This window comes from Aptenodytes patagonicus, chromosome 7 (genome assembly GCF_965638725.1).
Source record: "Aptenodytes patagonicus chromosome 7, bAptPat1.pri.cur, whole genome shotgun sequence".
Classification (NCBI taxonomy): domain Eukaryota; kingdom Metazoa; phylum Chordata; class Aves; order Sphenisciformes; family Spheniscidae; genus Aptenodytes; species Aptenodytes patagonicus.
In genome coordinates, this window is record NC_134955.1 from 19,026,729 (window position 1) to 19,052,439 (window position 25,711).

At 40.3% G+C, this 25,711-nt stretch overlaps 1 protein-coding gene across 1 annotated transcript in view; it reads right to left on the reverse strand.

Moving 5' to 3' along the window:
• The window catches only part of BRSK2 (BR serine/threonine kinase 2), a 330,005-nt gene that overhangs the window by 49,101 nt on the left and 255,193 nt on the right, over positions 1-25,711 (reverse strand). The window contains 7 exon segments of the mRNA XM_076344223.1: positions 2,057-2,207; positions 7,392-7,489; positions 8,218-8,382; positions 13,867-13,898; positions 21,421-21,567; positions 24,486-24,554; positions 25,452-25,485. Of these exon segments, the coding sequence (XP_076200338.1) occupies positions 2,057-2,207; positions 7,392-7,489; positions 8,218-8,382; positions 13,867-13,898; positions 21,421-21,567; positions 24,486-24,554; positions 25,452-25,485 (696 nt within the window).

Here is a 25,711-nt window from a genome sequence, read left to right on the forward strand (position 1 = left end):
AACAATCCCCATGCAGTGGTGTTCGTTAATGAAGCCAGTTCACGTTATAAATGACTGTGCTGCCAGCAACACAAAATGTGCCACTGTCATCTGTGGATGTGGATGGTATGAATTATGGAAGCTCACACATGGAGTAAAATAACATCTTCCCTTTAACCCCTTCCAAAACAAGCACTACCAAGCCCACCATCATCAGTCATGGTGTTATTACATCCCTTTCTCCACATTTAATCACACCTTTATGTCCAGCCCTGAGTTGTGGTATGTATTGCCCTGTATCTCTTTTGTGCCTGGCAGGTTTGACTTCCTCCTTAAACCAAAGCCCTTCTTTACTGATATGTAGCCTGGACATGTCTCTGCTCTGAACTCATCTCAGACCTTTTGACTTCAATTGTTTCCTCATGTGCAGAACTGAGTGAGACATTTAAAAGCAAAAGAAATACTCTGGATAGCAAGACACAGCTTTGCCTCTTCAGACTTTGGAATCCAAACTCAAAGCTGAGAGCTGGAAGAGAAGGTGTCAGCTCTCAGAAAACATTGGGATCAATCTAACACATCCTATTTGTTCCGCCCAGTTGGACACTTACTGTAAACAGCTGCAGCGTACTGCAACTCACAGGCAGCCTTGGGGTGGGGGAAAGTGATTCACCTCTGTCTGGCTCTGGGAGCTTCATGACCCATGCATCTACCAGGTACCAGATTAAACACTGCAAGCTGAATAAGGAGCGAGCAACTGTTTGTCAGTGTTGTGTTCATCCTTATCACTTTGAGGCCTATGGGGAACACTGAGCACACCCTGTCCTGAACACTTCCTTCACCCAGACCTCACATCAAAGCAAACCACATATTCAAGACAGGTTTCCAACCTACACTACAATGAAAAATCTTTATGGCAGTGTATCTCAAGGCCACATGTGCAGTTTGAAATAAGTCCTAGCAGATTCTGGAAATCACCACTTTCTCCTCACTGTAGAACTGTAGCAGTTGCCAGCAAAACTTTTCCAGCAATTCTTGGGGCCTCTGGACATGAAATTATTTCACGTTCTTCACCCAGTTCTCAGTCAGCAAAGGGAGTTTCTGGGCACAGCAGGCTCTTTTTGAGCAGATCTTAACAGCTGAACAAAAAAAATCATGTAATAAAGCTAAAACAGAAGTTACAGCATGACCAGCATACATATATGTGAAGTGTTCTTTTATATTGATTGATTTATGCAAGTGTGAATCTAAATGCACGTGCTTCCCTTAGGGTAGTCATAGGGACTGAGGAAGCAACGTCCACGGTTCACATAAATGAACTTCCACAGTTCACTTGCTCTCCCAAAACCTGCCTTGAGGAGACACCATTTTCCTCTGCTGTTTCTCCACAAGACTGACACTTTCTTTGATAGAAAAGAGGCAAAATTATACACATTCCATCGCTTTACAGGCATGTCCTAATTTATGTGGGTCAGATGCATGCTGGCTCTGACAGCACATTTTAGAGGCATCTACAGATGCCTGGACAAGGCTTTCCAGATTCAAGCTGTTCTGATGACATGGAGGGTGGGGTTCATCTCATTTAACTTCGGGTGCCCAGAAGCTAGGCACCTAATCAAAGATAGTCATCTAGATTCCTGTTGTAGGCTATGGAGACAGAGAGGAACAACTGGAGGGTAATTTATCCCATCTAAGATGGTTGGAATAGAGGACATATGTATCTGAGACCTTCCAAAGCCCTCATCTGTCCCCATTGCCTAGAGCGACAGCCTGTATCACAAGCTTAGATTGAATGCCTATGTTCTTGACAATTAAAAAGAGGTGAGATGAATCCTGCCCAGAGGACGTGGTGGTTTCTTGAGCAATAGCTGCAAGCAAACAGAAACCTTAAGCCCCTGGCAGGACTTCTGGTCCTGTGTGCATAAGCGCTGCTGGTGGCCAGATCACGTTGCAAATGTGCTTAGAAGTTGTAATGAGTGCTGGTGCGAATAGAAAAGCTCCACAGCTTCTTGGTATGTATAACATAAAAGGGGGTAGCAAACCCAGACAGGCAGGACTCCTGGGTAAAGGAGAGACCCACCTCTGTCCATGTTGTGCCATTTCAATAGCTCTGCGAGCAGGGACTGGGGAGCCGCCATCTGTCACACTGAGAACCTCCATCGACTTCCTTTCTGGCCGCCGCTTCCCATGCCTGTTCAGCATTGGGGAGTCCACACGCTTCCTGGGGGGATCTTTATGAAAAGAAAATGCTGTCAGCTGAATTTGGCTGTGACTTACCTTACACAGGTTGGTTAAATCCTCTCTCAACAATCTCACTCTCACACCTCCCCTACAGAGACAGGTATCTTCGTGATGGAGATGATAATTTGCAGTCTCTCCCTTCTTCCAAATTTGCAAACATTAAGACATAAGTTGCAATCCATCTACAGACAGAAGGAGCACTGCTACTGCCCTGAATGTACGAGTACTGTAAAATAAAGGTACAACTATAGGATAGCTTGCAGAAATTACCTTACAAAGCTGATAACAGTAATAACAAGATGACAGCATGGGCTATAGCACAACCTGTTAGCCAGAGTATAAGCCATCTAAGGATCCTGTACATGTATGCAGGTTGCTAGAGCTTGCCTTCGATGTCCCTGGTAGCTAGATTAAATGTGACACAGAGACGTAAGTACACTCTGAACTCAGAATTGCATTCTCCTCTGAAAACATACCCTTTTTTTGCATCTTTAAGATTAGATTTCAGGTTTTCCCTGCTGCTTTATATTTTTCCTCCTTCAGCATTACAAATTAAACATACTTGTCTACCTGAGACAAATCTCCAATGAGAGCTACTAAAATTTATCTCAGAGGTCATCATACAGCTTTTACTGCTATAGCAACGGAAGTGCTTTACACTTTTTATTGTGTAACATTTCTATGAGGTATTGAAGTGCTACTTTCACTTTGCAGAGTGAAAACTGAGATATAAGAATGAGATATTTAAAGGCAATTCATTCCTAAAGGTGCTGAGAAACATTTACTGCAGTTCTGAGGAGCACCTAAATTGCTCTGAAAAGAGTCTAGATACCAAACCACACTGCAGAAAGTGCTCCTAGGTGACTTGCCAAACCATACACACCTCCATGGTGAAGCAGAGAACCAAATGCAGACATGCTGAGATGTTTTATTGTTAACATCTCTCATGGCATCAAAACAGTGAAAAGAAGGAAGGCAGAAAAAAAATACAGAAGGATTTTCTTTTCTTTAGTTGGGCTATTTCAGTTCCCTGCCTCCATTTATAGACACATTTTAGCGGAGGGTAACCACCTGTAAAAAAAGGCATCTTTTAGCGCTGCAGTTAGAAAGAAGTTCACAGTGCCCAGCTCCTAAGGCTTCTTCCTCTGCCAGGATTCCTTTGTAAAACAGTAATATTGCATTTGACAATTCTACCTCTACTGCCTAGTCTGATGGTATTATTTTTATTATCCTGCCATCCTCACGCCCCCCATCTGCTTGCTTGTTTCTTCTCTCTCTTACATTGTATTTTTTAGAACAAGATCCCTTTAAAGCAGGGCTTATTCTTGAAACAACGAGCATGAGCAAAGACAGCTCAAATGCAAATGGGCTAGTGATAACAACTGACCCCATTACTGTATAACCCAAATATTCTTTGTATTAATGGTAATAATTTTCCTGTTAAAAATTAATTAGAAAAAAAGCAGTTGTATCTCACTCCATTTCAAACTACGTCCAGTAATAAAAAGGTAGTAGAAAATACTAGTAGGGGTAATGACCTCCAGATTAGGAAAAATATATAGTGCATAAAGTTAAGGGAAAAACAAAGGGAGATAAACCTAATAAAGCAGTTATACTGGGTGACTTCAGCTGCACACATATAAGTAGTCAAAAATAAGCTGGGACAAGGTTTAGACATTTCAAACTCCTGCTTCTTTAAACAAGTTCAAAGAATGAGAAAGGATTCATCCCACAGGACAACTCCTGGCATCAGAAGTGTGACTAGAGCCGAGTAACACACATAACAACAATGTAATTACGTTTGCTATCAACAACAGAGAGTTGATACAAGTTTTGCAGAGGGATATGAGACATTAGAAAGGAAGGTGGAAGAGTGCAGTATAAAAGAAAGGAAAAAGAAGGAAGAAGAAGGAAGATGAAGAAAGCAGTTAATGCCAAAAGAATGGAGATGAGTAAGTTCAAACTGCATCACTGTTAGTTAATAATAGAGTCTAAACAAGAAAGATGGAAAAAGGCAAGAAAAACATTTTATGAACAAGTATTTTAAAAGGCAATTTGATCCAAGCATGTTCAAAACAGAAGACTTCAGCAACTGGAAATTTAGCTGAGTGACACTTACAAAAGTAACAGGCCAAATATAAGATGGACATTAAAAGAGAGGGAAGAAGAAATCTGAAGAGGAATTAGCTAAAGACTTGAATAACTGTTTTGTACAGCCATCAGAAAGAGAAAGCTTGAGAGAAGGACAGTAGCCAGAGGGACCATGAGGGAATCAACAGAACAATTAAGGAGGAGATGTATATTGCTAACAAGCTAAATGGTGCTTTTATATCAGTCCTTGCTGCTAAAGATGCTGGAAGATACTGATTTCCAATCTATATTTTAAACTATCAAAGAGAGAGATTAAGCAAAAAGAGCACGTGGTGAAACACACCAATAAATTCAACAACAGCAATTCACAAAGGTTTGATGGAAAATACATCCAGAAACTTGCATGAATGTGGTTGAGCTTCTAACAAAGGTATTTGATTCCTCTTTAAAATTGGCTACAATCCTACACTATACATGGCTGAGGGTAGCAAATATTGTACATATTTTTTAAACGGGTCTGAGTAAGAAACGACAGGGCACTGAGTCTGTCATCACTGTCAAGTCTAAAGATACTAAAGAAATAGCTAAATACACAGCCATCCTGCCATAAAGATCAAAGTGGTGTCATATAAAAGCAGTAGAAGATTTTGCAGAAGCATGGGAATTAAAAATAGGAAAACCTCTGGTGTTTGACCTTCTCTTCTTGACTCTCTGGAAATATTTCACATGGGGAAAAAAATCAAGTCTTAGTCTGGATCAGTGATAGTTTTGGGGATGCATTTTCCTTTTATTTCACGTCAGAAAAGTGAAGCCATTCCTAAGGATTTTTACAGAGGAAGAGAGAATCACATAGGTAATGGTCCAATTATAAAGGCATTGATCTGGAAGGTGGGAAATAAAGGTTCAACTTCTGAGTTTGGATGAGGCACCTATATCCTATACGGCTATTCTGGCCCAATCTCTTGTTCTCTGGTTAAGAAACTCCTTTATTTATTAAGAAACTCCTTTATTTATTAAGAAACTCCACTCCACAAAAGCCTTTTCCTCAAGGAAACATTATTTAACACTCATTCATTTTACTGAGCAGTTTCTCATTTCTGTGTTTTCAGGTAAAGAAAATGGAGCTGGACTCAAAAGATGGTGAAGGTGGCCCTTCCCTGGCCCTTTGAGAAAGCTTTATATAGCTAAAACATACAAAAGGGACACCAGAAGAGAGTGCTAGTCTGGGCTGGCCGTATTTTTATCCGCATCCATCCCTTCTGAGACCTAACATGCAAAGAAAGAGGAAAAAGCAAAATATTCTGAGATGCACTTTTTTTTTTCTGGCAAGAGCTCAGGCAATGCACAACTCTCATGAATGCGGTTTCTTCAAGCTGCTGTTATTAAATCTGTTACTTTTTCTCTGCTCTTCTTTGTTTGTGCAAGGCCATTGCTAATGGCTAATGACGAGATATTCATCAGAAGCCTGACTGTTCTTAATTAAACCTTGCCCCATGTTCTCAGAGATACTGCTGGGAACAAAGGAGGTGGAAACCCCCTGTGGAAGAGGAAATACAACCTACAAACACTCAAAGAATAATGCTCAAAGAGTCTAAAATGTGCCGATAAGGCACAATGATACATTCAGAGTAGTGTTTCCCTGTTGCGGAACATTTTCACTCCTTGTACAAAAAAATACAAGAGTAGAGCATAATATTTCAGTTCAAACCATGAAAATACTTTGGCATGTGGAAGAGAGATATATGATGTATTTAGGGCATAGCTACGTATTCACTTACATGATAGATATGAAGATTCTAGAGTCACCTTGCTTCTTTTCTTATGACAAAAGCATTTCTAAAACAAGACGATGGCGTCCTTACATTGCAGGATAATCTGTTTGAGTCAAAAGCTCATTAGTAAAGTGCTAGATGACAAACTGCACTGAACAAGGGGCTTTTGACTACAGGACCTGCAGTTAGCACATCTACCCATCTTCATCAGGATCCCTGCTAACATGCTCTCTGTAGCTCCATCCAGGTAAGAGTTTAAAAATTACTGTGTTGACTAAGAATGTCCATCTCTTCTCTCACAGAAGAGATTTCCCTCCAAAATTATAGGGCCTGGAGCCTGGAACTTGGATAAGGTAATAATTCAACGGAGTATTAACAAACCTACAGTTCAATATACCACTGCCCTGTAGGCTTGGGAGAATCCAGGCTTTCCAGTGAAAATAAAGAGCACTTTGCTTCTAGCCTTCAAAGTTCTGAAATACAATACCTGAAAATCACAACACTATCATGTAAAAATGCTATTTCAGGTTATTGATAGAAGTGAGTAATCCTTTATTAGTTAAACTTTTGTCACTCTGCACAGCAAGATTCACTTATATAGTTAGCTCCTCAGGGAATCATTTTTTCTGTTGTCTAGATCAGTGAAGTCCTTGGCGATCAGCAGTACCCTAAAATACTAATGAAAAATTCTTCAGGAATAAAGTGGTATCACCAGAGTTTTATAAGATATATAATCTTACTGCATATTAAGCTTTAAAAGTCTTTTTAAGATAGCCTAAAAACATGGGAGTTTGATGTATGTACTAGAAACAGGTATGTGATATTACTCATACTTTCAACAGTGTATATATTTACCTACAGAAAAGAGAATGTGTACATATATAACTCCATAGGGATGCAATGCTACACAGTCTTACCAGCTCAAGTCCAGAAGCAGCATTTCTGCAATACTGCATGTAGATTAGTAATTAGAAAATTCTACCACTAGACTACACTGCTTATAATCCTCATCTGCTTGCACAGATCCAGCTTGTGGGTCCACATGATATTTTTTAAGACCTGGTTCAAGACCAACTTGGATGTTTCTGCACTGTGAGACAGACATGTCCTGAAAAATGAAGCCTTCGAGTTTAACCACAGAACAGACCTGCCTGCCTCAGGCTGAGGATTCTCACTAATGCTGTACACCGTTTCAGTGGGAAGGTAACAGTGATACTAGGGTTTGGGTATATATTTAAAAAAAAAAAAAAAAAAGGTGAAGAGGAACTAGTTGAGATGGGTTCATGGTGACAGAGGTCATATCTGCAGTACCTATTTCATTTCTAGGGGGAAGATCCTCATCTTCATGACTAGGATACCTCTCCTTCCGGTCAAGCAGAAGAAAATAAATCATTTTCTCTTGGTTTTCTCTGAAAAAAAGAAGAAAAATCTTTAAATTTGAAGAGGAAAAAACATCAACATGTAGATAAACCATTCTCATCAAACAAACAGTTACAGTTATTCTAAATAAGCTGGAAATGGTCATGTACCTGCCAGCTAGATACACAACCCACAAAGCTTTTGAGAATCTTGCTGTCTCCAACAAGCAGCTAGTGAGAAAAGGAAATATGATTCCCATGTTACACACACAGAACAGAGGCACAGGACAGACAAGGTAACGTGTCCACAGGAACTCCAAACCAAGACTGGCAGCAAGACAGGTCTCCTGAGCCTCTAAGTGCTCTTTCCACTACATGCCTCTCTTAACACCTCAGGAAGTACACCAGCTCTCAGGCGTAAGCTTGAAATAAATGAGAATTTGCCAACAAAGGCATATCCAACACAAATAAGAGCAATGATACTTCTCCATTCGGACTGCATGGCCCATCTTTTCAGGAAGTGACCTTGCCTGGCAGCAAGGGAAGAGAGCACCATGCCTCCGTTGCTGGTCACGCTGTGAGCTTCTGACACACGGTGCAAGAAAGGCTCAGTACTTGCTCCCAACACCTCACTAGCAAATGAGCAGCCAGAGGGTGAGAAGTTGCTACTGGTCCCTCACAGCAAGATACATGTTAAAGTGATCTCTACCTCTCCCCAGGTTTATAAGTATCCCAGCCCGTGGACACCCAACTGATATTAAGACTGAGCAAGTGCTTACTCTTCCGACAACAAGTCCTGTAAGAGTTTGTTTCGGTCACGGAAGCAGCCTAACGAGTGCATGCTATCTAACACATCTGGATCAATATCCTCCAAGGAAGGGAGAGAACGAATCTGCACCTTTCGAGGGATTGGTTGCTCTGGTTCTGGCTCGTTCTTACCCCCTCTGCAGAGGAAAGAAGACGAGAGAGAGAAAGGGGGCAGGGAAAGAAGGAGAGAAAAGAAACATGAGTCACAAATGAACCCGTACTCTGAAACACAGCCTGCAGCAACAGATGGAAATAGCTTGTTAAATTCCCACTGAGAGACCAGAGCTCACAACCAGACAGATATTCTTTTCAGAAGAAACTGCCGTGAAGGCTAAGAGTGACCAGCACCTTGTGGATTTCGGTCTTTAGTGAGAAATGTCTGTGTTCAGTCAGAAAGGCAGTAGGAACTTCACTTACCAGTGCCCTCGTAATTTAAGCAGCTGTTCAGCGTCCTAATGCCAAACATTTAGAAAACACTACGCAGTTTTAGAGATGCTGTCTCATTAGCAGGTCAGACCTCAGGTTATCAGGCTGAAAAGTGCAAGCTGAATGATTCTCTTTCAAAGAAGGAGCTGTGAACAAACCATCACTGTTTTTCACCAATTCTGATTACAACTGGCATTGCAGCAATTTCTTTCTTTAAAGCTTCAATGTGATTAAGAGACCTCAGTATTCAGGTCTCCACTTGACACACTTTAAAGGGTTTTTGGGGAAACCAGGCTGTCTATTTACACGCCCAAATACAACAAACTCTGCTTCTCTTCAGACATGCAAATTTGAAAATTGTGGCCCAAGTGTGATGCCCAAGGTCAGCGGCAGTCCTAGGAATACACCATTAGTGGTAGAGCGTATTACTCTTTTAAAAGTAGTTAACACAGGCTTTCCTGCATAATTATCTCATCCCATTCACTAGACTCAGGAAATATTGATTATTCATTGCAGTTAAAGGCCCTGACTGTAAGAAACAGGTCAAGGTGTCAGGGTACCTATAACCGACTGAATGATATATATTGCAGGCACCCTGAATATCCTTCGATTTCGTTTAGGTAGGCAGTAAGCAATTTATGTAAACTCTATCCACCCAAAGAGGTGGGTATGGCGGTGGCGGTGTTTTGGTTGGAGAAACTGTCTACCCTGAATCTTTGCTATTTCTCAATGGATGCTTTGTGCTATGTTGAGGTTTTCCTGCTCTGTGGGTGAGGTCTTCCCTTTCCTTTATGTGATGTAAATGTGTGACTGTTGGGTCCAGGCTCCCAGGGTGGGCAACAGGAATCGGGAATATTTAAACTGCACCAGATGTCAGTGTTTGCTGTTTATGGGGCTGTGTTTGGGCAAGAGATTCTTCCTTTTGATGCTGGCAGAAATAAGGTGAACACAACTTGTGAACTTACTCACACAGCTTAAAATGCTCTGGGCTCAGATGTGAGCTATCCAATTATCTACACAGAAAAAGGAGCTCCAATTCAAATGCACCTATTTTTTCTTGGGTAGGTTAGAAAGCAACGCTGGTAGGATCATACACGTGAGCTCAAGGTCTCAGCCAGTGCACCAAAAAAAGAGCCAATGCAGATTATCTCCTCCAGTGTAAGAAGGCAATACTATGTCATTGCAGCCAGGGCTCTGACGCTGGGACAGAACAGTTACATGCTTCACCTTAATCACAGGAGATTGCTGGGTGCTACTTGCAATTTAAGTTGAAATGCAGTTGTGAGCCATCTGCTCTGTTAACCATGTTTGTGGGACATCACTTGCAGAAAGACTCCTCAGAAATTTTCATTTTATCTTCTCTTGAAGCAGTGAAAATGTGCTCAGCCCTTCCTGGATACATGTCATGGAGCCAGACTCTGATGTGTGTTACATGGGTCATGACAACATGGGTCAGATCCCACTTCTGTTACACTGAGCACTCACACACCCCCTGCTCAGTTTTATTCAGTTTAGGGGACTGGAAGCAGAATATACAGGACAGAGACAGAATCTGCTCCTGGGGATTCGTTCTTGTGTGTCAAACCACTAAAACAGCTTCTGACACCTCCTTGGAGTCTTGCAGAAGGGTCTATGTATTCTGCAATGACACCATGGTCCTCAATCTAAGGGCTAGATTCAAAAATCCTTGTTCAACTAAAGAAACACCTTATTCCTCGAGTGCCCTGTCTTTAAGAGGTAGCTACTCCGACCTCTTAGGATCAGGATCTAGCTCTCAGCAAGTAATAAGCAATGATTAGATCATAACCTTGCACTATTAAAGCCAGTGATGACCTTGTCATTAAGATAAATTCTTGCACGATGGACCTTTGAACAGCAGCTGAGTGTTTTTGTTTTTTAATGATCTGGAGTTCACTTTTAAAAAGTATTGACTTAATTAATCATTCGTTATATCACAAGCAGATGTCCTTAAGGTACTTTAAAGAGATTAAAAAGAATTATTGATTTTGAAAATTTCCAGAAAATCTGGGTTTCCTACTAGGTGCCTTAATCTATAGCAGAATATCACCTGCAAGCTTCTTTTATATCAATCAGAGTGGGAGCCATTTCTAGAGAGCACAGCTTGCCATCTTCTGTGTACTGAAAAGTGACTTTTCCTTATGCCCTGCACCTGGTCAGCCTCAGACATAGTCAGGAATTTTCACACATTCTCATCAGGTACAAGCATATTCTGCAGAGGTGCCTCGTCATTTGGCAATGCAATTCAGTGCTTCAGGAAATGAAAATCACCGGATCTGGGCTGTGATTGGCATGACTGTATTGCCTCTTCTATTCTCAGTCTAGCAGAGAGTGACAAATTTGTTGCATTTCAGCCCACACAGACATCAAACAATGTCACACAATGAATACTGCAAATCATGTATATTTTTTAAAGGCTCACATGAATGTAATTGGTGCTTTAAAACCCATCCTCCTTTGCAAGGATAGGTGCCTACAATGGCTGTGATTCCAGACCAGGGTGGACTTTTTCAGTCTCTCCATGAAATTTCCTCGTGAACCTCACCAAGATGCACATTTGCATCAGTGCAAAGCAAAGCAGAACCGGTACAGTTACTCTTTTTCAGATTTTAGTAAATTTGGTACCTTCACAATTAGGGCAATAACTCAGTGTTACAGGAGTATGTATTTACCATAAGAGCTAATTTTATTTGCCCTCTTGCTTTATTAAAAAGATGTAAAAATAACTGTTATTTGCTGATTTATGATAACCTGCGCTTGAGGTTAATAAATAATAAAATAAATGATTTCAATTTAAAAGGCTTAAAAAACCTCATTAAATTAATTTGGGTGGGAGAGCAAGAAGAACGGGAGGTTGGTGATGAAAGGTTTCTCTTTGGTTTCTTTTTTCCTTTTTTTAGGCTTGTGAATGATGATTTCAACTTTCAAGACCTCTTTCTCTGTCTGCCTAGTCTGCAATTAAATAAATCTTTTCCTCAGTTTTACAGTAGCCTTAATATTTATTTGAAGAATTAAGTGAACTCACTTATATGTTCTGAGTACAACTTTCAGGTCAGTAACCTAGATATGACAAAGAATGAAGATTTTACATAGAATAGTAGTGTCACATGAAATAAAGAAAAAATGAAAGATGTGAGAAAAACAGCCACTTATAATCTCTCCTGCTCTGTCAGCATCAATATTTCCAGGCAAAATGAATGCAAAGAGGCTGTGAAACATTACCAGATGAAAGTAGTTGAGTTCTGGAGGTGGCAGGGTTATTCACAGACTAAATTTAGCCAAAGGAGGTTAACCTCCTTAGGTCAATCCATGGCCAGTATAGAGAAAATGAGAAAGAGACTCATTAAAAAAGCTGTTTTGAGCAGAAACTTCGTTTTAGGCAATCTGAGCAGACTTCTGGAAGAGCCTTTCTCTCTATGCATTGACTACACTGGGAGTCTAGGGGAGACTTGCTTTTGCAAAAGTCAGTTTCTACTTCTGAAAACAGCCTCACATGCCATTTCCATTGGGGTAAAAACCTGTTTACAGACATCAGAGAGTCTGACCTTCATCCAGAAGTACACGAAAATGTTCAAACGCTTATGTCTGCAAAGAAAAAAATCTTCAAATTCTAAATCTAGAATAAAGTCATGAAATAACACCTGCCTAATTGTGCATGTGAGCCTGGGACAACAGTCCTCCGACAGGTGAAAACTTCAAGGCAAACATCTTGCGGAGGGTTACAATAATAATACAAGCGATCAATGACATTTCATTTTATTTCCCATTCCAGTTCTGATCAAAGCACAGAAAGTCAGCTGATTTCACTCCATGGAGAAGCAGAGGGGATCAACTATCCAGTCTGATGTAAACAGCATTTACTTCTGGAATTGCTAGTAAGACATTACAGGAGGGGTATTTTAGAGATTATAATTAGAGATTTCCCCCCTCCGTTTCTCCTACATTTATCCATGAGAGTTTAAAAAAAAAAATACCTGCAGCAAACAACACTCCAGTCCTCCTTTGGTTTAAAAAAGTGCCATGTCAACTGGTTACTGTAGAGAGCATGAAAAAGCCATGGGCAGAGTGCTGCCACCATTTCAGGTGAACTAAGAAAAAAACATGTTATTCAACAAACTGTTGAATGCCCTCAGGTCCTATCAAAGTCAGATAAATCCAGAAGTGAACATTACCCATAAGATAGAATTAGAGAAAACAAAACAAATCAAAACAAAGGGGCTTTTTTTTCCTGGTGGCAGGCTTAAATATCAGTTCATATCATCCTCAAGTATTTCCCAAGAGCAATGATAGGATTATGAAGGCAGGACTTTCCTTATCACCCACCTGGGGAACCTGTAGGTATGCTGACTTCCAGAAGTATGTATCAAAGCATCATTTCCTTGTTTAGTATGTGAAGTATTTTCCTTAGTTTGATTAGGTTATCATCAGTATAAAAAAAAATGTTATTTACTTAGGTTTCTTGAAATACTATTAAGGCTACACAAAGTGCAAGGTCACTTTTAAAAGCCATCAATCTTCCTTATACCCAAACCACTAGACAGGCGCGTACTTTTCTCACAGACCTCCTGTTTCACTGTCAAGACTGCTGCTTTTAATCAAGTCACAGAACTACTCTCACATCAACAGGTTACAAGGTCAGAAGCAGCCTCTTAGCTTGCTGCGAAGAAGAAGGAGTAGGGATTATGAGACAGAAAAGCTCTTGTTCACAGGTGCTTACTTATCAATATCATCATTTTTGTTTCTACTTCAGAGAAAAGCCAAGATGCCAAGAAGGAACAAATGAAAGCTTTCTTGTCAAGAAGGTATTGCAAGGGATTGACTGTAGCACTTGGATAGCAAACTAAATATGGCTGTTAGTTGGGGGTTTTTTTTGCTGATCACTTGCAGGTATCTTTTTTAACACAGTAAGTTGCTGGACTGAATGTCTTACTTCAAACAATTGTTAGCCACTGTATAAAAAGCTCCTGGCTTGATATATATATAGATGAAATTACATGAGTAGCAAAGGGTAAAAAAAAAAACATTAGATGCCTTTCTGTCCTCTGCCCCTTTCCCCACCTGTGTGAAAGCTGCTTTCAAACTCCAGTCTCTCTCTTGAGAGATCACTAGAATATCAGCTCCCATAACAGAACCAATAATGAATGCATGCAAAAGTGAATTAAAAAAGTGTTACTTACATATACCATATGTGTTTCTGAATATGTTCTAGCTGTAAAGGAAAAGAAAACAAGGAATTAGTGCTGTAAAACAGAAAAGGTAACTCCACAAGACATCCTTATTCAAGGCATATTCAAGTAAGTCCGACATTCCAGAGCTGGATCTGTGCAAACAACAGGAACTTTATGCTGCATGAAGAGCATGCTCATCCTCACCCGCCCCACTGAAAGTGAGACTATCATTCCGGACGTAAGGAATCAGTCAGGACCAAATCCCAGGAAAATGCATAAGTACAAGGCTTCACAGGCAAGTGTTTTGGCAATTTAAGTTTCTCCCTTCCCAAGCCCTTCCCCTCTATAATCTAACTGAAGCTAACAAACTGCTCCTTTCTGTATGTGCTTAATAGCTGATTCTTTACACCTAAAGTTCATTTCTAGTTTTGTTTTGGAAAAAAGGAGAGATAGAGACAAGGAAATAGAAACAGATTCAAACAGATAATGTGAATAAACAAAATAAATTGTGCATGTGTGATATGACCTTCTGCCAGGACCCATTCTTCACTGGCTTCACATTTATCATTAAAACCTAAAGACCAAGTAGAATAAGGTTCTATGTCAAAACAATACCATTTATTGTTCCAGCACCTGAACACCAGACTGCAAATTTCTTTTACTTCCTTCTTTCCTGTTTCATACATGAGCATTTTACTATGTAATGAAGGACTGATCAAAGGTGAAGAGTGGCCTTGTCTCCCTATGAAAGGTAGATTCCAGCAAATGTTACACGATGATCATGTTTTCCACAAGCATAGGGGAAAGAAAGTAACACCCTTTTTCCAAGAGAAATTCGTAACAGTAGAGAGAACAAACTGTTCATATGACATACTTACAGCATAACCTTCCTAATCTGTTTTTTTTGAAGCATCATCACAGTAGAAAAGAACTTTTCATAGATGCCCAGGGATTATTCATTATGCGGACAATATTTCTCATATTCCTCATTATGAAGCACCTTTGTACGTGCAGAACAATATGCACACTCACTGCACACAGGCTTGCATTTGCGCAACATACAGGTGAGAGGCAGGGGAGAGCTGGAAGGAAACTCAAGTGCTAACAGCTATAAGATGAAATCACAGACCCATTAAACTGGTCAGGAAGAACAGAGACAGCTGTCCTGCTCTTATTACTTTCCACTTCAATTCCAGAATAATGAGAATCAGAGAGAAAAAAAAAAAAAGAAAAAAAGGAGGAACGGACAAACAACAAAATCTCAGAGATAGAAAGTAGGTGTTTGCCACAGAGAGCAAGGAATCAGAGAACTCTGTGCTATGGAACAACAGCTCCGTCCCTGGGAAACCAGGAAGATCTGAGGTTGGCTCTATATGCGATTGTTTTTAAAGTGAGACAGGGCTTTTCCTGAAAACAAAGAAACAAGGGAATGCAGCTTAGGAAAGCATGACAGGAGGCTGGAGGGAGTAGTATGAGAGGCAGCCTCCTTTAAAACCAAGACTGTATCAACACTGCAATCAGAGGTGCAGTTAGTACTTGCATATCTAGCTGTCTTCTAACCAGCCCAGGTGCTGGGAGCACCAATGGCCCCCAGCACACACATCCACAGGCCCAGGCAGACTTGCACAGCATCCAGCTGTGGCCTCAGCTCTGCCACAATAATTCCCCTTCATCACAATTCCCCTTTCATTAGGTAGTCCTTTAATCCCTGCACTATTAAGAGAAAGATGGAGTATTCCTGACACACTGCCATCTCCCCTGACCAGCCTAACTCAAGGAGATAAGATACACATTATGGGTGTTCCCCTAACAGCCTGGAGATGCAGCCCTCTTCCTCCTGGTTCTTTACAAGCTGAGGTACAAACACAGAACATAAGAAGAGCCTATTTTGTACAGTTTCCATGGGACAGGATTTTAGCATCGTTACTTACCAGGTCCATAGTACTGTGAGGATCTGCTAAGGAGTGTACTGTACCTCCTTTGCTTGGTAAAACCACCCTATGAGATGCATATCTACTTGCTATTTCATATATACCACATGGAGGGTTAGAGACATTAATGATTTCAGACAAGATGCAGATGATACAGCTAAGCGATGTCCAAGCCTCTTTCATGCTTGCTTCTCCTGCTGCATTTTCTGTCTCCATGGGTCACATTGTTCTTTTGTGCCTGTGATATGCAGAAATGCCATGGCAAAGCAGACAACGGCACTTTGTTTTCTGAGTCAGAGAGGGGGAAGAAGGAGGGTCACCAGTTCATGTCTTAGTCACAGAACCTCTGGGCTCCTTCAGAGAAATGTCAAAGAGAAATCCCTTCTGCTCATCCCTGCTGATCAATCTTGTTCAAGCTAATGAACCCATAGCATTTTTCTGAAAGAGAAGCCCTGTAGCACCTTGATATACACTCAAAGGTGTATGAGAGCTCTCATGGCTGCTGTTTACCTACACATCTGCCATTCAATCCACATCAAAACCATTGCTGTGAAGTACTTTAGGATATCCCAGATAAGAAAAGTATTCTACAAAACCAATTTCTATTCTGATTCAAATGTAATTGCATTGAAATGTTATTACAAGTGTGCTTGCTGCTGCCAACATCTTCACTGCTTTTTTAAAGGTAATTAATTAATGCTTTGTTGCTTTTCATCTGCATTAAAGTGACAGGAGGGTTATGGGAGGGCGATTGGTTTTGACAAGGAGAAGTCTGTATGCTTTTTACTATGCAATGCAGGGGAGGGAGATACACAGTGGGAGCTAATCTCACTCCTCCTGCCTTCATTTAAACACAATGTTTAAATGCATTTAAGTGACGAAGGCATTTAACAACCCTTCCCAGAGGGTTCCTCTTGCTGTTTGCACATGAGTTTGCCAAATTTAATGCCATTTTATGGAAGTTGTAAAAATGCTGCTTCCTAATATCTCCTAGCCACCGCAGGCAATTGTCTCATGACACCATCTCTGAAACAACAAAACATGCTCAGATTCATTGCACATGCACAGTCAGAGGAGAGACTTCTGCAAGCTAAAATGCTGTAATGGAAGGAGAGGAGGAATTCCTTTATCATGGTTTTACGTAAAAATACTTCCAATATATATTAAACTTGTATACTGAAGTAGCATCTAGGAGCGCCACTCACAGATGAGAGACCCATTGCGATACAGAGCTGTACAAACCCATCAGAAAAAGAGGTCTCCTCCCCCAAGGAGCTTACGTCTGAACTGTAAGGCAGGGAACAACAGATGGAGGCAGACGGGCAGATGGAAAACAAGACAGTGCTGTCTACATCCTCGGCACTGATCTCAGCAGAGTGGTTGCCAAGCTAAGAAGTTCTGACCTGAAGAAAAACTTCTCAGAGTCTGTGGATATGGATGAGGGCTTCTGGGCTTGAACTCATGTCAAATTTCAGACTTCCCTGTCCAGAAAGAGAACAGTCTCAAACCCATCTGTGCCCCACACCTCAAATGAATCTTCTTCATTCAGAAGATCCTCTGGTCTCAGCTTTAAACCTACTGTATAATGTCAAGATAGAGGCTTTCCCTGACCAAAGGATTCAAGCTGGCAGTGCAAACAGCACTGGTAAAACCATTATCTGTGTCAGTAGTAGCAGCTGTACTATAGCAGCCTCCAGGGACCTTGACAAGGGCAAGGTATCACTGTGCTACGTGCACAGTGCATGAATAGGCCCTTGGCAGCCAAAAGCTTACAGCCTAAATACATCAACTGGACAATTACCTCCATTCTACAGGTGGTGAAGAGAGATAATTTAAATGATGTGATAGGCACCTTACCATAAGACCTGGAAAAATGAAGAAGGAATCAGGCTGTGTTTTCCCGTGTTCATTTTTTTAACATTCTTTAGATGCTGTGGTCTATCATTAACATACATCAGACCCCAGAAAAAAACAAAATCAAACAGAGAGCAGAGGGGAGATTCTTTAAATGTGTGTAATTTAAGTTGGATAATATTCAGGGACAGGTATTTCAGACTATGTGGACACCCAACATGGAAGACAAGTCATTATACTCTGGAATAAAATGTCAACACTGGAACAATAACAGCTTTATCAGAATAGCTTATTCTGCAATATCTGCTCTGATCCACCTTGCTCTACAAAGTTTCGATAATGCTCATCCAACTTTAAAAGGGAAGTGGATCAAAAGCTCCTTACTCTCCCCCCTTTGCCTTTGTGTTTCTGTAGAAGAAAATATCAGCTGAGAATGCAAATGGATTCCACTACAGGAGCTGTAATTCTCTGCTGTAGAGATGCTGAATCATTTGAAACCTCCAAGGAAAAAAACATCCACTTTCTGAAGAGCACGTAACTAAAAGAAACCTCATCCTGCAGTACTGCAGGCACCGAGAGCACTCATTCTCTTCCATAAACCTTCTTAAACTTAAAACTAGTTCACTTTTTCCTCCTGGCACTAGTCCTACTAGAGAGCTGTCCCAGAACCCCACTAATATGGCTAAAATGCTTCTTCTAATTTCTAGCCTGCTTTCATGTAAGGCCATTTGACATACCTTTGTTTTTGTGCCAGTATCTTCCTTTAGTTTAAATAATCCTTCTCTCCCTGGTAAATTACCTCTAATGAATACGCAGACAACCAGTAAAACCCTTCTTAGACATCATCTGCGTAGACTTAAGTGGAGCTCTTTTAGGCTGTGCTATTCAGACAGGCTCTCTCAAATGCTGACCACCTTAGTACTCATTCTTTGTTTGACTTCATCTTTCCTGAACATGGGTGGTCAGAAATATCATGACCAGCAGCTAGGATCAACATTTGCAGTCTATTGAAAGAAAAACATGGATTCTTTTATTTCAAAGCATGTTTAGCAAAACAGGCCCAGTAAAGGAGAGCGGTCAAGGATGTCCCACTAACCATACTTGAGGCTACGTAACATATGGTGAGCATGAACAATATTCCACTAAGACATAATAAAGTCTTCTTTCCATAAATGAATCATATACAAAGAAAGGTAATGCCTATTTCTTAAGGCAGGAAAGGGCAAGCAACAGTAATTCTGAGTAGTCTCCTCTCCATTAATCCTCTCAAGCTCTAACACTGAAGCCGAATGATGACAGTTAAACGTGAATGCTAGTTCTGGTTTTGTTGATCATTTTAACAGATGGACTGGGGAAGGTGTGGGTGTGCTGTGAAATGGCAATTACTGCAGGGAGGGAAATGCAGTTGGATGAAAAGGAAAAGAGATACAAATCAAAAAAAGGAACAAAGCAGAGAGGAGAAGGGAAAAATGAAAGAAAAAAATTCTAATGACCCTACATTTCACTGTATTTTTCTGCTGAATTCACCAGTTAGATATTGAGCAAATGATCAGTAATGGTAACAACTACATCTGTACTTACTGTACCCAAGCCACAATTTCACTCAGATCTTTGTATAAATATCAAATTGATTCAAGCGAGATATTTTCTAGGAATAGAGGCTTCCAAATAAACCCATATTTATACCCTTTTTCACAGGACACAGCTAAAATAGAATTCAGATCTCTCCTCAAAATGAACTATATATTCCCAGCTCCTGTGCGGTAAACAAAGAACTCCCCTCTGCCTGGCAATCTAAGCAACTGGCACACTAACAGCATAGAGAGGGAAGTGTGACAGCAGCAGGGACAGCAAATCGAGAGACTCCAAAATAATGAAAGTAAGATTGCAGTTAATAACAAAGAGCTATCCTTTTTTCCTCCCAGCTCTCAGCTCTTGAATACGTTTTATTTCAAATTGTTATTCACAATTCACTGGTTAGTGCTTGTCAATAACTATCTGATCTGTTTTTTTTTCATCCCTAAGGAAATGAGAGCTTCATTTTGATCAAGAAAAGGAAGGGGGGGGGGGTGGTGTCACTCCGAGACTTTGATTTACCTTAACTGTTTTCTCTCTTATGCATGTACATTCTCTGCTGTATTGCAAAATTCAAAACATTTAGGGACTATGCTCTACGGCAAAACTCAGTCAGAACAATTTGAAGAAGATCTAACATCTGATGATCTGCTCCCTGGTATACTCAAAACCATTGGCACTAATACCTTTGAGAGAAAAAAAAGCAACAGAATAACTGTTATGTTTACGTTATGGAAAAGAAACTAAGCTAGAGAGGGATTTCGTGACTTTCTTAGTCATGAAGAACAGCTGTCTCATGTCTCAGGGTACAGCCCTAACCTCTACAGTGTTCTTTCCATGAAAATACTTGGAAAAATATTCTTTCTTTCTTTAAAAATCTGTTTTAAAAAGGCCTTCTAAAGTGCCTAATATTTTTGTTATTTTTTTTCCCAATCAGTGCTACTTATGCACTGCAAATGTGATGGTTACTGGGTTTGCAGAAGTAGGGATACTAGTAATAGCATGAAGCACTTTTCACCTACGTCACCAAATAGAGCATGACATGGTTTCATAATAAATGAAAGAAAAACCCAGCTGCAGCTGTCAGGTAGTACTGTAAAGAGAGTTGTGAAGGCAGTTTCAGTTCACTTCTTAGCAGACAGGTGTCTGCATCCCGAAAGCACCATCACAGCTGGCGCAAACTGATGCTGTTGTTAGCAATCTCAGCAGAGAGGCCAAGCACTGATCTGAGAGTTTATTTATAAATATTTTAGCAGACTGAAGAACCAGGAGGAGTTTTAAATTTACATTTCTTTATACATACTCCCACTCAGAATCTGTGAGCTTAGTAAATCTGTATAAAATCATCATCAGAGCCTGACAATAGGATTTACAAGGGCGATGTATCCATAAAGGCAGAAGCCTCCACTGACAAGCAGGCAATCTTGCTTTCCAAAATGATTTTAATTGCTAATTTTTTTTAATTCCCCAAAACATTAACACAGTGTTAATGAAGGATACAATCACTACACACTGCTTACCCTTGCAGGGTCTCTGTTGTAGTGAACGGATGTATCCTAGATGTAAAGACTCAGTGCTGAATGCCAGGAGCTCAACACTGTGGGCCGAATCGTGCTCAGGACCACAGCACACAAGATGAAAGAGCAGACTAGAAGACACTTGCTCTAAAGGCTACTAGAGGATAATGCAGAGCATATGCAGGATAGAATACAATGCAGGTTGCATGGCATTGAGAAGCTGTCACTTTTGTCAGAAATGTAAGAAAAGCATACTCTGTTTAATAGCAAAGCTTCAAATAACAGTCCTAACAGTTTTGACCTTCAAACAGTTATATCACATCCCTGACAAACTGCTGTACCAGCCAGGAGAGCCAGACAACTCAGGTGGACTCCAAAATGTGCTAATGGGTCAGTAGCACTGTTATGACGTTATGAGGGATTTCTTCTAAATGCCCACTGTTACATATGAAGGAGAATTATGAGGCTAGAGAAGACACACAATGGGTAATCTGCCCTCATGATTGAAAAGAGAAGGTAACTAACTTCTTCCCAAAGACTCTACCACCTCCACTCATTCTTTGCTCAGGAGGAAACACACAGGAGTGGCAGTAAATCAACAAGTTACCTTAGTTATTCAACCGTTAACTGCAACAAGGGGACAAATGAAGCCTTGCTCACATGACTTGCAGCAAATGCCTTCTTACCGTGAGACGTTTCGAGGCATCCACTTCAATCATCCCCCGCAAAAGGTTCTGACAGTCCGGGGGGATAAAATGTGGCATGTGGAACACTCCACGTTTCACCTTCTCCAACAGTTGCCGCAAGTTGTCGTCATCGAAAGGCAGGGCACCCTGCAGGGATGTGACAGAGTGGTGGATGGGAGAGACGAGCGAAAGGGAATTGGAGAGGGCAAAAGGAGAAAAGCCAGGATAAACATGGTGAGAGAATGGAAAAGAGGAAGTCAGCTCATAATGAATTATTATAAGTGAAAAAAACTTTTTATCCATTGAAAATAAATAATTTCTTAATGCTGCTGTATTTTCTCCAACATAGGAAACAAAACTGAGGACATAGTTTTTTTATTAGACCTTTAATTAGAAAATGACTACCAGTATAAAACAATACAAAATATGAAATTGTCTTCCCAGGCAAATTTACCAAAGATGCATGGATTCACTTAAATTCAGCTCAAGCTTTTGATCTGCTGGTATTCCTCCTGGGCATACTTTCACAGCAGCAATGTTTATCGTCTCCTTATTTTTAATCTTCCTGAGACACATTTATTGCAGACATTGAAAAGAAGGTGAACAGCATTTGAGAGACTTTCAGTAAAGAACATCCTCTTTCTGATGGAGCAGTGAAATGACAGAGCTGAAAGAAACGCTAACCAACATTAGCCTTTGGAAGCAGCAGACGTTCTACCTGTTTAATATACTCCATCCAGTTCCCATGCTGTGGTCAGGTCATCAGTTCCTATTGCTTCCCTACTGTAGCTCACTTACATGAATGGCTTGAGGTTTTTTTAGCTGAAATTACATTTTGAATAGATCATCAGCTTGCCACAAAAAGCAGCAAAAGACCTATCCTTGCTGCAAGGACAAAAAGGAAAAAAAGAAGTTGAAATCTTTAGGATAACTCCACCGACTGAAGCTGATACCCTTTTATAGCAAGTCTGCACCTTCCTAGATATTCTCACTTCCTTCTTTCACTGCCTAATTCTAGTAGGTGCCGAGCTTCCTTGATTTCCAGGATGGTTTGTGGGAAGCTGCAAGCTGTCAGCTGCTGTGATAATGAAGCTTTAAGTTGTCAATTCTGGCACTGCTCTTACTACAGTGAGTAGTGCATCTGTATAAGCAATCCTGTGTCTATGGTTTATGGAGACCAACAGCTCCATTTACAGAAGCCTCAGAAAGCGCACCTGATGGCAACCACTACTGGGCACTATTTACTGTTCTTTGTTCATTCAAGCGGCCTTGAAGAGAGAGCCTCCCTGTCTCCTGTAACCAATCTCCTGATTTACCTACTTTTTTCCTAACTGTTCCAGACTTAAAGGAAAATCAATTCTGATGGTTCAATACTTTGGCTAATGCAATTTAAGCCACAATGAAGTTAGCAAGGCTGCTTTGTGGCATTTCCTGAAGGTAACAAATACAGCTCTTCTATTACTACGACCTGCTATTATAGCTTGAGACTTTTTGTAGGGTTTGTCCTGACATAATTAACTGGAGAGCTCTGCACTCTTCGTCAATAATAGACTTATTTCAATTGTTTTGCAGGTTCATGTATATATGTAGGAACAGATGAAGATGCAGCAACAGAGAGACACCAAATCTTGACAGTCCCCCTGAAAATAAAAAGCCCACTCCTACAAATCCTAACCACCTTGACACATTCTCTCTTCTATTCTTACAAATTCAAGAAGTTACATTAAGAGCTCATTATACAGTTCTATTTTATCAGCCATGAAAATAGCTGCTGAGGAGCAATAGATGACCAGGTGCTATCTAGTGAGATAGTTAAAATTCTTCCCTTGCAACATCAAGATAAAAAATATAAAACTTCAAAAATGTCAGTGAATTGTAATGACAAAAAAGAAGAAAAGAGCAAGATCAGTTAAGGTGAATTAAAGCATCATATTGAGATTACTTCAAGGTATTTTGATTCGGGCCAGCATATTTTTTGAAACAAAAACCTTTAAAATTTTCAAGTATTTTAAACAAAAATAATGAGCATAATCTAACTCTGATTGTACATTGTACAAGTGCTTTTGTCAAAATAAAACATTTAAGTGAAGTAATTAGGTTTACTAATAAATATACAAGGACATCAAAATTTGACTTCAAGCTTGTTATTTTTATAATTGTAGGTGATCATCTGAACTATTATAGATACAAAAAACTTAACATGCACATAAAATATATTCTCATATACAGTATTCAATCTGCACAACGTATATGCTTATATGAACATAAACTATATTTTCCTACATTATACTCTGGAAATTGATAACAAATGCCAAGCCTATCTGCCTTCAGCTGGACATCCAATTGTTGTTATCTTTAGGAGTATTACATTACCACTGCAAATCAGAATAAATTCCACAAAGAATTGAAACTTTGATAGAAAGAAGGATAAGTTACAAGATACCACATTTTGAATACTAAAGAAAGCATTACTGAGCCAGATGGAAACTACTTCAAACTTTGTACTACTGGCTCGGTTTTATATTCCCAAGTGTACCAAATTAAAATGTAGCTCAATACTTGCATGAAACAAAACTGTTGCACTCAAATCTTCTCTTGATAAAACCCTGCAGTTAATGTATGCACATACCTACCGAAACACATATATACATACAGCAGAAAAAACAAACACTTCCCAAACCCAGCCATATTTCGATCCTGTGAAGGACAACTTATTTGACACTCTCTGTACCCTGGAGTTGTAACCCTGCATATCCTTTCCAGTCAAAAAATGTGCTGCAATATCACAACACAGAAAAGAGCATTTATGGAGACAAGTTTTTGACGCTTGTCAATGCTCTCCTGTGCAGGGCAGCAGCATTTCAAAGCAGCAGTGAAATATTCCTCATACTTTTCCTTTGGGACCGATGTAGAAATAAGAGGAAAGGATGCAACTGAGAGATACAAAAACAGGAGAACTAAAAAAACCCATCTGTACCTGATGTCAATAGAATAACCATTAAATGCAGCAGCATTTTTGGATTTTTCTTTTCTTTTTAAAGGACAGCGCAAGGAAGATGACTCACCACTAGCAACGCAAACAAAATGACTCCGCAGCTCCAGACGTCTGCTTTCCTTCCATCATATTTTTCTCCCTGCACAGCAATGACACAGATTCAAAAGACTGCTCACTAGTAAATGAATTAATTATCCTTGAAGAACAAGAGAGGGGAGAATGGGAAACCCCACATTTCAATGCAGCCATCTGCTTCCCAAGGTGGCCTTCCCAACTAGGTGGCCATGACACAGCCCATTAATTGAATTTTTATGAAGATCAGTTTACAGTCTTATCTGGGATCTGCAAGAACAGGCTCAGAAGTGGGGAGCAGGGCAGGAACGGTTGACAACTCACAAATGACTAGACCTGGCACTTAAACAGTGTCAGAGGTGCATTAAGGACGTCAAGAAGGTGTTTTTCTCTTCCCTGGTTCTTCAGGGAGCTTGTCACCAGTCACATTATTCGTGAACTCATAGTATTATCTGGACAGTCTCTTCTGTATGCTTCCTGCTTGGCTTTACATAAAAGACATGCTTTAAAAGAGGGGAATCTCGGCCACTGAAATCTTGGATACTTATTTTCAGAGGACAAAGGGAGAGTAGAGGGAAAGGATAGTTTGTATCGTTTAACGGAAACCAACATCACGGACAGTCAACCCTGGTTCTTCTACTGAAATGACAGCTACATCAGAGACAGAAAAGCATAGGGGACTGCATCCCCTGGGTGGAAAGATCAAGTTAAATGAGGCTACTGTATTTCTGACTGATCACATGGCACGAAGGCTACTGTGAGAATAACACACGATCGTTTCCCTCATATGGTTGATGCAGCTTGATTCAGGGCTGAGCCAAACAAAACCGTAGTTACGTTCCTTGTGTCCTTTCCAATGCTGTCTGCCTTGGACAGATTTCCTGTACAGAGGGTCTATCTGCGTACTTGCAAGGAGTGACGCTTTAGAAGATATATTTATACACACTAATGTTAACCAACTTACCCGGATGACTTCAGGGCAAGCATAATGTGGTGATCTGAAACACAAAATACAGTCAAATGAGCATGTAACAGCCTGGTATTTATGGATTACATGCATTTCCATTTTGTTTACCAGAAGCATGATTGGCTTGCTTATACAGAATGCAAGTGTGCAAAACCAGCACTTTTTTCCTTACCTCAATGAGAACACATTTTTAAGAAACTCAGAAAATGGTCAAGAACTAGCATAATTCAAAATTCTATGACCCTACTATGAATTTC